This window comes from Castor canadensis, chromosome 1, assembly GCF_047511655.1.
Source record: "Castor canadensis chromosome 1, mCasCan1.hap1v2, whole genome shotgun sequence".
NCBI lineage: Eukaryota > Metazoa > Chordata > Mammalia > Rodentia > Castoridae > Castor > Castor canadensis.
In genome coordinates, this window is record NC_133386.1 from 113,426,380 (window position 1) to 113,439,674 (window position 13,295).

The following is a 13,295-nucleotide window of genomic DNA, read 5'->3' on the forward strand; positions in this document are numbered from 1 at the left end:
TCCTGTGCAGTTAATTTCTCTGCATAAGGGCAGGAACAATGTCCTAGACATCCTTGTATCCCTCATGCTTGCTAATGCATTCTGTTTTCATATATCACATTAAATATCAGTTGAATATAGTCTAATCTTTTATATTTCAGAAGGCACTTCAGAATTCTAGAAGGCATCATTTTAAAATCTAGTTCTCACACTGACCAATAATGAAAGTTGACTTCAAAGAGATTTTCATATATGGTTCCCACAAGTTCTCTAGGAAAGGTTCAAGTGCTTTACTTTGGTGGAAGAATGTATGTATGTATGTATGTATATAAGAAATGAAGAACGTATGAAATGAAGAAACTAAGTGTGTCTTATTGTTGATCACAAATACAATTTAGAAAGGATCCTGGGAAAAGAGTGATCATTTTTAGTATCCCATTGTTTCATGCACTCAAAGACATCATGGTATGTGATTACTTAAACAACAACATTACACTCATCAGAACAGGGCCCAGAATACCAGTGAGGTCACAGGGAAAGTCAACAGCATGCCTCTCTAGAAAGGGGCTGAGAAAGACCAGGGTGCTTACCTGCGAGAGGCATTTAGGGGAAGACCGCTGAATTTATCATAACCTAGAGGGCCATAATCCCAAAGAATTTTTTCAGCTGCTATAAAGTAGCGCCTCTGCTGCCCATTCATCTTGGGGTGAAGAATGTCACTTTTGCAGTTACCAACATTGTATTGCCCCAGCATGCCAGCTGCAGAACCACAAACCAGGGAGTAAATGAAACCACACAGGAAAAAATCAACAGATTTGTCTTCATGAACATTTAAGACTTTTATACAGAAAATTGTCTATAACAAAGTTAAAAACAAAAGATCAGCTGTGGGGAGGAAGAAATTTTGTAGCATATATGACAAAGGATTTATATGTGAATCACTTGGGTTGTAGCTCACTGGTGTGGTGCTTGCATGAGGCCATGAGTTCAATCCCCAGCATCATCAGGAGGGCAAAAGGAGAGGGAAACAGGTGAGGGGAATTATGATAAAAGTACTTTATGTCCATGTATGAAAACAGAATAATGAAATCTATTAAAATTGTAAAAAGGTGGGACTAAGAATAAGTAATAATGGGGCAAACCTGATCAAAGTACATTGCATGCATGTATGGAAATATCACAATGAAACCTTTGTGCAATCAATACATACTAATTAAAAATCAATAACAAGAAGAAAAAAAGGTACATCTCTAATAGAAAATTAACAAGGAACAAAAATGGATTATTCACAAAAGAAATATTATTAGCCAATAAACAAATGAAAAGTATTTCAACCTTAATACCTTAATTGCAGCCAAACAGAACGGCTATTCATTGATCAGATGATTGATAAAAACTACAAAGGATTAACAATTCTCAGTGTTGGCAGATAAGTGGAGGGAGGGGTATGCTTACACATGTGGGTGGAACAGTAATAAGTTCTTTAAAAAATCTGAGCAGTGTGTCCACAGCTGTAAAACAATTGGACTCTGATCCAGGAATTCCAAATCTACTTTTCCTAAGGAAATGTTCAGATGGAAGTGCAAGCATATACATAAACTGTTTAGAATAGCAAAAAATGGAGAAAATTGTTAAGCAATAGATGTTGGTTAAATAATGTGGACACTGGAATCATTAACAGTACTTTGATATCACTGTCATGAAATATTGTTCTGATATATTAATAAGTGGGAAAAGTAAGCTACAGAGCAGTATTAACAGACTGGTTTTATAACTGACATACTTATATATAAAGGTGTGGGAAATAGTGAAGGAGCATACTCATGAAAATATGATGCCAACATCTCTAAATGTGATTATTGATTTTTAAAATCAAATTAGACATTTTCTAACTTTTAGGACATTTTTCTGAGGATATGGACAGTTCAGGAAGTACATTAACTTATGTTCACAAACCACTGACCAAACTCAGCAACTTAATAGTCTCAAATGGTTGCTATTGTCTTGTTTTTAAATCTAGATATGGAATTCCTAGTCAAAAAATTTCTTCCTAGATTTATTAGCATGAGGCCCCTTAAGAACAGGAGCCTTGTTTTGTTTATCCTTGTCATCTCAGACTCTTATCTGGGACATAACTGACCAACTTCTGAGCTGAATTTAGTTTAACTGGAATAACCCAGCTGACTAATGCTAAGATTGGTTGCATAAGGTTGATAGGAATAAGAATGTGTTATTGAAGATCCCTGAACAGTTGGATCTCTGTATGTGAGTGACTGTGTATAGTTAGAGGTATCCAAATTTAATCAGACATTATTTGTCCTGTGTCAATCTCACTGGTACATTTTTTTCTCTCCCTGCTTTTCTCCCATCTTAGATCTGACACTTTATATGTCATATAATGCTGCCGATGCTTCTTAGCTAGCATTTTCCCCACAGAATCCTTTCTGCACACATATGTCTTAATAATCTTTCCAAACCACTATACTGATCATGGTATGCCACTAGTGTGCCAAAGGATCTAAGACTCACAAATGCCTTTTAGACACAGCCACGCCTCCTTAGCTTAACCAGTCTTTTCCACCAACACACATTTCAGACTTCAGTATGTTTTCAAAGAGGAATAATCCACTGAGGGCTGAAAACATGAGGGCCCAGTCTGCCTCCTTAGGCTTCTCCCTCATCACTCCTCTGGGATGAACCTTATGGTCCAGCTAAGTAAGGACCTATTCTGTGCAGTCTTAAAGAACCAGGACTGAGTTATTCAATAGGCATTTAAGTCAACACATATATCTCACCCACCTTTCATGGGCATGAAGAATGCTATATATCAATGAATTTTTTCTTAAAATAAGGAAGAACATTCTAATAGAGAAGTCTAGAGAAGAGCTAAGCTGATACAATTACTCACATGAAATTCAAAAACTGGATGGAGAATTGATGCTGATTATCTAAAGACTTTTCCAGTGCTAAAAATTTATCCTATATACAGTTACTCAAAGAGAACATGTGCTTTTCTCAATTTACATTTCTTCCTCTGCCTGGAAACCTTTCTTCCTTCTTTTCTTCATCTATTCAAATCCCACTCACATTTTAAGGTTCAGCTTAGGATTCAACTCCTCAGGAAGCCCCAGATCCTCTATAGTAGTGAGTATAATGTCCACAGAAAATTGATCTCATGTCTGCATTTTACTCATTTTGTGTCTACTAGATTGTTGGCTCTTTGAAGGTGTCATCATTTTTTAATCTTCCCATTTTGTTCATAGGGACATGATTAACAAATACCTGTGGGCAAAATGCCAACTAAAAGAATGTTCTATTTTCCTATATATTTAATTATGCATCATATATATACCAAACAGCAAGCACTGGACAAGCACCAGTGACTGGTTTAATTGTGCCATTCTAAGGAGCTCCACACTGGTCTTTGTTCTTTATACCTTGTAGATGGTCACTGACTTGGCAGGTTATCATCCATTTCCCAGAATTCTCAACTATCATTTCTGCCGTGAGGAAGGTAGCTGGGAACAGGTTGACAACATCAGCCCGATGCCCTCTGCTGATGAAGGTGTTACCATAAAAACAGATGGAATGGATGTCAATCTCATTCCCCATTCCAAACAGATGCCAGGACACAGATTCACCAACACACATTTCAGGCTCGGGAAAGTTTCCAAAAAGGAATCCACTGAGGGCTAAAAACAGAAACACACTAGTGGGCGATGACTCTCCTACAGAGGTGAACGGGACCAAAACATTGGTAATACTGGAAAACCAAAACAGATCATTGGTTATAATGTTTTTTGGAGACATTCTAGCTCTTAAAAAGTAGTATGGAAAGAAAGGAAATAAAGACTTTGACTTGTTTTGTTTTTTTTTTTGAGACAAAAACACTCAGTAGAAGTAAAGGTCAAGCCAGACATGTTGCTACATACCTGTAATCCCAGCACTCAGGTGGTTGAGGCAGGAGGACCACAAGTTCCAGACGAGCCTTGGCTATACTACATAGTGAGAATCCCATCTCAAAAAAGCAAACAAACTAAACTAAAAGAAGGAGAGGGAGAAGGATGGGGAGGGAAAGGGGAAAGAGGAGGACAAAGGGGAAGAGAAGAGGGAGGAGGAGGAAAAAGAGGAGATTGGCACACACTGAGAACTGCATGTGAGCATAATTTTAAGGTCAGAAGAAGATCGAGTGCTGCTCACACTTCAGGATATCTCAGTCAGCTCCCATCCTATTCCTTTATTTGTATATCTACCATCCACACCAGAATCTGTGTTCCTCAGAACTGGAAACTGTCTTGCTCATCTAATGGCTATCAGGATCTAGCAGAAAAGCTGGAATATAGTATCCACTTAATTTAATGACAAAAGCATGCAGCAGAATGGTAAAAGAAAGGGTCTAATTTGAGGGCACTATGACAGATGTTTATATTTTGTTAATTTAAAAAGTAAAAAGATAAAGATAAAGCAGTTTTTACTAGATGTTGCCAGGACTCCTTCCCTTTCTTATGATTTCCTGACAATATTCAGGCTGACTCAGTAAAGATGATTCTGAGATAGGCAAGCAAAAAACGAATGAACTGGGAGGTTTACATTAAAGACTTCCTTTATGTCCACTAGAACTATCTAGGAAAAAAGTGGAAAGAGACCGCTTAATCCCCACATCCTAAAATGCTACATTAAACCCCACTCTGCAAAACTGGCATGCTGTTTTCTGTTTCAATTGTCAGTGTAACTGTAGAGATTTCACTATTTTGTACAGACGCAAGGTCTAGTGTACAACGGATGTTCAATAAGTGTTGTCGGTTTAAAGAATGTCTGGGAACACAACATAACAAACTCACAAGTATGTACTGAAACCCTACTCGTATAGTTTGGTATTACAACCTTGCACATCGTACTCAGTTTGGCTTGTCCTCTCTCAGATTTGTTTAGGTTCCAGCATGTGTTATGCTTTATTTATACCATTTTCAAACCACTGTTGTCACTAAGTTACACATCTTGCAAAACCAGGTTCAACATGCCTCCCTCATAGTACCTTATGCCATGGCATAAAAACATGGCACGTATTTGAGAGCATGAGAGATACTCACCATGCATTTTGTTGCTTCTCTGGAATACAGCATCATCTTTGCCTACTGAATCTGGGTCAGTGCAGAAATGTCTGCTATTTTCATCAAGGTACCAGCTTTGATTCTCATCCACGAGAGTAAACATTATAATGAATTCTCTATCCACATCAGTCCTTGTCCCTGAATATCTGTTCAGCTTATCTATTGGGCACATTCAAGAGACTAGATTAAAAAGTTCAAGGTGAACTAAATCAAAGTGATCTTTCCTTTCTGCCAATGATGTTGGGTAGGCCTGAAATTTGTCAAGAACACATATATAGACAACCCGTAACTCACAATATAAAACAGCAAAGGGCTTTGATGGAAATGACAGAACTATCGAAAAGCAAAGTCATAAAACAGAAATTTTCACAAGTGCAGACCTGGAAAACCTGGCCATTCCTCAAGGGAGTAGATTTTATTGACAGCACAGACACACTAAATCAGTTAAAAGCGAGTAAAAAGAAACTAATTAGGTAAAATAATGAAGCAAAAGCAATCCCTAATAATTTTACTAAAATTTTCACTTTCCTACATATAGTGTTAAGGAATGCTATGTTATAAAACATAAATCATGTATGTTTCAGAATGCTGGTATGATTCTTAAACAAAATGTGAATTATTAACCCCCCAATATGGTGTCAGATTGATACCACATTACAAGAACTTTCCTTTTTTTTATTGTTTTATTATTCATATGGGCATACAAGGCTTGGGTCATTTCTCCCCCTTGCCCCTACCCCCTCCCTTACCCCTCACTCTGCCCCCTCCCTCTCCCCTAACTTTCCTAATCCTAAAGAAAGTTTAGAGGACACATATTCTGTATGGAGTATGGAACGAAGGAAGGAAACACACTACACACTAGTTACCTGAGAATAGACTCTTGAGGACTGGGAGTTGCCTTACCTTCCTTACACACCAGCAAGGGTCCAATTAGCCCAGGGGCATCGATGTGTGAATGGTATACCCAGGTCAGGCAGTTGGCATCTGCAGGAGCAGGTGCATATTCCTCTCTCACTGGCCAGACGTAGGTATAGTTTTTGCCAGGAGGAACCATGTCATCATCCTTGTTCCTGCCAGATGTTCCATCTGGGTATAAGGCTCCTTCTAAGAAAAAATAAAATATAATTAAAACACTGAGATCTCATGCTACAGTGGAGAAATCAAAAGTTTCAGAGTCAAACATTAATGAATGTAAGTGTACTTTGCTGTGGGACTCAAGGCAAAGTTACTTGAAATGTCCTGTTTCCCATAATTAAAACTGGAATGTTGATATCTACCCCACAGGGACATGAGAACTGAATGAGGCAATGTATATAGAGTGATTCACACAGAAACAAGGTCTTTTTTCCCCATTCAGTGACAGAATCAGGTTCTGAAGTTCTCATAATAAAGGCTCTTTCTGATGAGCTGACTACACAAATCAAGAGACTTTCAATTCACCTTACTTGACATTATCTCAAGAAGGGAGAAAGAAACTGCAGAAGAATAACAAGCACTTCTTGGGGACTCATTAAACTTTCAGCACCTATGTGGATCTCATCAGAGATAGACAGGAAAGTTAAGGCATTCTTCCTGCTTCCAGGGGATTTTAAAGTTCTGTGGAGGCGGACCATGGTATGCATTATGAATACATGGGAGGACAGAAGAATAAAGCATAGTGGTTTGTGGAATGTAATTTTGGGTCAAGATATAAGGGATATCCAAGAGGAGACGTGTACTGTGCAAGGTGGAAAGTCTACCACAGAGTGGGTAGGGAAAGTGGGCAGAGCACTCCCACAGTCTCTTTCATAACCTAAGAGTCTTATGCAAGGTTTTTCAATTAAGAAAAATTACTGCTAGAAATAGCGTGAAAAACACCTAAATAGAAGGCAGGTGACCAATCTGTGCACATTATAATTATAAGAAGCTTCAAAATGGAAGTAGGATTTGAGGGTTCTCAAAGACTGGGGAAGAGTTACACTTAATAAAAAGAAGGCAAAAGGGACTAGAGGGAGGTGATCATGGATGCACTCCAGGTCCATTCACCATTCATTCTCTCTCACATTTGCCACTCATTCATTCATTCGACAGCATGAATTGAATATAGGACCCATGCTAATGAATGAGGTAGGCATTAGGAATACAAAATCAAATAAGACAGTAAGTGTCAGGGTAGCTGAGGTAAGCCTAAGAGAAGATATGACCAAAAATCTAAAATCACCTTTTTAACAAATTCTACTCTGAAAACATAATTTGATGATTGGAGAAGGATTTCAGAAGAAAACAATAGTTAAGTTACTACCATCTGCCAAGTATAGTGGTCATTTTGTATAGATTACCACATTTACTCTTTAAAGCAACTCAATATGGTAGGTATTAATATTCAATTCACAGAATAACAGGCTAGCATGTGGCTGAGCCAGATTAGAATCTATTTATGCCTGACTTATCTTCAAAATTATTGAGAATAGAGTGTATGGACCATTTGTATACTCGTTGACCTAACTTACTTCTTTTAGATATTAACTTTTAATAACTTTTATTCAAAAAAGAATATAAGTAATTTCCCACATTAAGCTCACATGCTACATAATACCTCAAGTAAGAAATACCAGTATAAAGTCAGAGAAAACATAAATATAAGAGACAGGAATCATTTCAATGATTAAATCCCTTCTATATTAACTGTAGCTCTGAATTTCTGGTAATATTTAGGTTATATTGTTAGATATAAGGTTAATATTTACTAAGTTAATATAATTGGGTTAATAGTTTCTTAGACCATAAAAATAAACTTACCAATTCCTTGAGAGGAACTTTTTGCTAATGCTAAGTTCTAAGAGTATTTTCAAGAATATTATTATATACACGTTATTTAATACTATGATTTATGTATTCAATGCTTTTGAGAATTTCTAAAAATGCAAAAGCATTCTTCTAAAAATATTTTGACATTGTCTCTGAATACAAGGTGAGAATATTTTTACTCAAAATTAAACTAATACTGGTTTTGCTGCTTTCTAACTTGATAAATGATGTTACTTGATAGAGGAAAACAAAGGAGAAATCCAGAAGGCTACCTTCTATCTGTTAAATTCAAACAACATTTTTTTAAAAAATCCTTATGCTATCTGAACTCTAGCAGCATTTAATATTTTAAATTCCCTCTGTCCCTAAATAATTCCTGTGACATCTCCCTGTCCTCTGGGCCACTCTTCTGCAGTTTGGTTTTCTAGTTCTTTCTCCGCCATCTGCTGTCCATTATAAGAAATCCTCAAGGTAACAATGTTGACTCCTTCCTTCCATGCCCAGTGCCTCCTTCCTGGCTTGACGGCACAGTCACGACAGTGTCACCAATCAGTCTCACACCCATGGCTCCCACTTTTATCTTCACCCTCCTCTCTGAGCTTTGCTGATACCTGTCTTTTTGCATTTACACTTGGAAATACCAAATGATTTGAAATGCCACCTTTTCCAGGAGCATTACCTATCTCTCCTCTACCAAGCCTGGTCCTCAACCACTGTCTCCTCTCTAGCTAAAAGGCACCACCAGTATGCAATGCCACAGTCAGCAATAAAGACAAAATTCTTATCTTCCTCCTCTTCTTCCTTCCCAATTTCCACACCACCAAAAGCCCTGTTCTTGCTTTTCCTCAAATTCATCCATTTCTGTCCATCACCACATAGACCACGTCTTGCTTCTTCTCAAATTCTTCCATTTCTGTCCATTACCACCATCTTAGCCCTCATCCAAACCGCAATCATCTCTCACATGAGCTTTCTCAGTAACCTCCCAGCTAGCTTCCCTGCTTCTCTTGCCTCTCTGATCCATTTTCCACCAAAAGTTATCCTTTCAAATCTCAAATCCAATTTTATTTTTCCCTATTAAAATCATTCCATGGCTTCTCATCAGTGTAGAGATGAAAGTCAAAAGTATTTAATGTGGATTTCAACATGCAACAGCAGCTGACTCAAGCAATCTTGAACTCCCTGGACTAGATCAGTTTTCTAAATTTCATTCCCACAGAGAGAAGGGCATCGGTCAATAGTCACACTCACAACCACTGAAATTAGACTGCCTAGAATCAAATCCTATCTCATTGCTTATTGGCAAGGTTACCTGACAATTTCCTTCTTTTCTACGAGTCTTAGCTTCTTATGTATAAGATTATGATAATTACAATATCTACCTCATAGATTTGTGAAGACTTATATGATATAGTATCTATAAAGCACTGTCACAGTGCCTGGAATATAGTAACAATTCAATAAACATTGCCTATTATTTACTGATAGCATTGCCTTAAGTATTTAATTATATATGAAATTTTTAACTACATACACACACATATATATAGGCACACACCTATATATCGTGTATGTAATTACTTGATCAATTTACATCTCCTGTGTTGGTCAAGTTCCATGAAAGCAAGTACCAAGTGTCCTCATGCTCATAATTGTACCCATAGAATCTACCTTGGTGCCTGGTACAGGGGTACTCAATATACATCTGTTGAATAAAATAATAAATGAGTCATTATCTTGTACTATCCTTCTTCATAGCCCAGTGAATAAATGTATGACTTGGAAGCTTCTGAATAGATAGATAGATAGATAGATAGAATGATAGATGATTGATAGATAGATAGATAGATAGATAGAGATAGAGGCTGAGGACTGGGAATTAGGGGACTTGACTTGAAGCTTCAACTGATAGAACTCATTTTACTACTTTCATTATATAATAGAAATCAATACAAATAGCAGTTGTTCTGGAGATTTTTTACTGACTTGGCTTTGGAAATCATTGATAGTTATTGTTGAAATGAGCCCCATACAAATTCTTGGTACTGTTTTTCAAGATGAAGAATATCATTTGAGAATATTAAGAAAAAGTGATTTGGGGTAGATAGCTTATTAAGTTATGAAAGCTATTCCAAGAAAGAAGTTTGATGAAGGTGTTAAACAATAGTAACTTTAGAAATCTAAGACGATAAGGCACTATTCAGTGGTTGTATATGTTCCAGGATATGTGAGCTTTTAAGAATTGTAATATACAAGGCTGTGGATGTCGTCAATGGTAATGTGCTTGCCTAGTACACCCAGGCCCTGAATTTGATCCCCAGCACCACACACACACACACACACACACACACACAAATAGTAAGTAAAAATTTCTACCCATCAGATTTGAGAATTTTGAGCATTTAATGGTTTGGGAAGAAATAAGCTGACTCACAAACAAATGACAGAAGAGTAAGATATGCAAAATTTTTAAGGACAACTTGTCAATTCCTATTCAAAAAAGGTATATGAAATAACCAGAAATGTTACTCTTAAGAATTTGTGTGATACCACTTTTAAATTCTTGCATTTTAGTCAGAAACTACCATTTTTATGGATGCTAGCAGTTTGTTGACCTGATATTTGTGAATGGTCTGTTTGGGAAGGTAAAATTATGTAATGCAGTTCTCAAAACAGGAGCACTGTTAATAAAAAAATTCCTTTTCTCTCTTTTTTTAACTGTATGATGTTCCTCAAATTAATGGCAATTTACAGCAAATTAATGCCACTGAATTTCCAAAGTGTACCATTTTTTACTATGCTTTAAATAAATAGAAAAATAATTCTGCTACTGATCTTCAATTTTGCCATTCATGCTTCTATATTCCACTCAAGATTCCACTTTGCAAGTGTGAGAGTGTCTAGGTTTTGAATGTCACATGCCATTTCTGGAAAATGTATATGGAAGCTAACTATTGCTTTGTACAAATGATGACCCCCTTGTTTTAAGAAGAAATGCATCTAGGAACAGTTGTTTGGCAATGTAGGAAGCAAGCACTAGCTTGCTTTTTATTGGCATTTTTAAAATGGTTAATGTAAGCAAAGCTGAACTGTAAATCTTCATTCAGGGATATGTATTAAGATTATGGAAGGTATATAAACTATTGCTGGCGAGAAAGTGGGTTTCATTAGGTTAATCTTCTATGACTCTATGATCCACTCTTTCCTTGAAGGATTTTGAAAAGTGGAAATATCAGTTTGTTGCATTTCCCCTGTTGTTTTTAAAAGAACAAATCCCAAGCCCTACAAATGGCTTGTACTGGACTTTTATGATTGAATTAAAGATTGGTTTTTTTTAATGCCATGCATTTGGGGCACCAACAGACGGCCTAGAAATTATAGCATTAATAGTTCTCATAGAGGACAAATGCGACCTGAGAAGTTATGTGAACAGCATTCTACATAATACGTGTGTATGTGTACCTAAATAGTGACGTGGCCAGTAAACATGCATATATGTGTGTGTACCCACACATTCTCATACATGTCATGTGAGCCTTATTCCATTAGAATGGCTATAAGGAGCTTAATATGGATTTTAAAATTAGAGATGCAGTTCAGAACTACAAACTTTAAGTGTCTCACTAAAAATTCGCAACCTGTAAAAAAGTCAGTTTAGAGATACTGTCCACGTGGTGTGCATCTGTGGTCCCAGCTACTTCTGAGGCTGAGGCGAGAGGCTCACTTGAGCCCAGGAGTTTGGGACCAGCCTGAGCAATGTAGCAAGAACCCATCTCAAAAACAAAAAATTGTATGTGTGTATGCATGTATATATATGTATCTTTCCCCAAAAGAGACTGTGATGTTTGAAACAGCCTCGAGATTTCTATTTCTGTGACTGTCCTTATGTTGTTGTCTCTTCCACCACTGGAGCAGTTCTGTGAGCAGGGAGTCTTATTCAGCACTGAACCCCCAGCACTTACAACCGTGCAGTGCTTTGCACATAGAAGGTGCTCAGAAAGTATCTAATGAATGAGATCTAAAATTTAGACCTAGTGAGTGTTTCTGACAGTGTATGTTTCATTAGGTTATAGGAGGACATAACCATATTTTCAGTGTTACAATGCAACAAATTTGTATCTCGTTTATTTGTATTTATGTGTTAAATTCTATTGTAAACAAATAATACTGCAACCAAAAGTGTTCTGGTTTTCTATTTTGGGGTGAAAAGGTACTTGAACTTAATACATTTTTATGTCCCAAAGGTGTTCCCACTGATGCCTTTCAAAGGTGCATTTCAAAAGAAGGGTGCAGTGCTGCTCCCATCCCACACACCTTGCAAAAAAAAAAAAAAAAAAAGATTGGTTTTTTTTTCAGTTTTTATTTATATTTTTATTTGTTTATTTTATTATTCATATGTGTATACAATGCTTGGGTCATTTCACCCCCTTCCCCACCCCCTCCCTTACCACCCACTCTACCCCTCCCCCCCTCCCATCCCCTCAATACCCTCTATACATCTGAAGCACCATCTCCAGGATTGAAGGCTGAGGGACGAACACCAAAATTATTAAGACTGAAACTTCACTGCATTTGAACTTGGAGATTTTTTTATTTTTTATTTTGTTTTATTTTATATTTTTTTCTTTCATTTACTTATTTTTTAATTTTATTCTTATCTTTACTCTTTTTATTTTTTATTTTCAATCCTCTCTCTGTCTCTCTAATGCCTTTTCAGCTTATGGTTGATTAGTACACTGTCTCTCCCTGTTTGTATCTTTGAAACTTTTTGTTGGTTTCTTCGTTTTGTTTTTTTTCTACTTGATTATTTGTTTCTCCCTTTCCCTTAACTTCTTTGCTTTCCATCCCCTCTCACCCTTCCATTCTAAATATCACTAGTGCTATTATTACAAGTCAGAAAATACTTAATTGCACCAGGAACTAGAGAAAAGGTTAGCTCAAAAAGAATTAACCTAGAAGGTAACACACATGCACAGGAAATTAATGTGAGTCAACTCCCTGTATAGCTATCCTTATCTCAACTAGCGAAAATCCTTGTTCCTTCCTGTTATTGCTTATACTCTCTCTACAACAAAATTAGAAATAAGGGCAAAATAGTTTCTGCTGGGTATTGAGGGGGTGGGGGGGAGATGGAGGGGGTGGAGTGGGTGGTAAGGGAGGGGGTGGGGCAGGGGGTGAAATGACCCAAGCATTGTATACACATGAGTAATAAAACAATAAAAATTAAAAATACATAAATAAAATAAAATTTGGAGTTATGACATTTAAAAGTACAATAAATGAAATAAAATACTAAGGAGCTTTACAACAGAGTCAAATGGCAAAATAATCAGTGAACTAGAATATAGATTGATAGAAATTATCCTACCTAAATAGACAGAAAAACTTGAAGGAACTGTGGGACAACATATGTCCTAA

General features: G+C 36.8%; 1 protein-coding gene across 1 annotated transcript in view; it reads right to left on the minus strand.

The window, feature by feature from the left end:
* Positions 1-13,295, minus strand: part of LOC141422522 (ferroxidase HEPHL1-like) — an 80,866-nt gene that overhangs the window by 19,220 nt on the left and 48,351 nt on the right. Inside the window, exons 3-6 of the mRNA XM_074070361.1 lie at positions 5,994-6,194; positions 5,070-5,249; positions 3,417-3,671; positions 570-738 (exon numbers count right to left, since the gene is read on the minus strand). Coding sequence (XP_073926462.1) covers positions 570-738; positions 3,417-3,671; positions 5,070-5,249; positions 5,994-6,194 — 805 coding nt within the window. The remainder of the gene's footprint in view (positions 1-569; positions 739-3,416; positions 3,672-5,069; positions 5,250-5,993; positions 6,195-13,295) is intronic.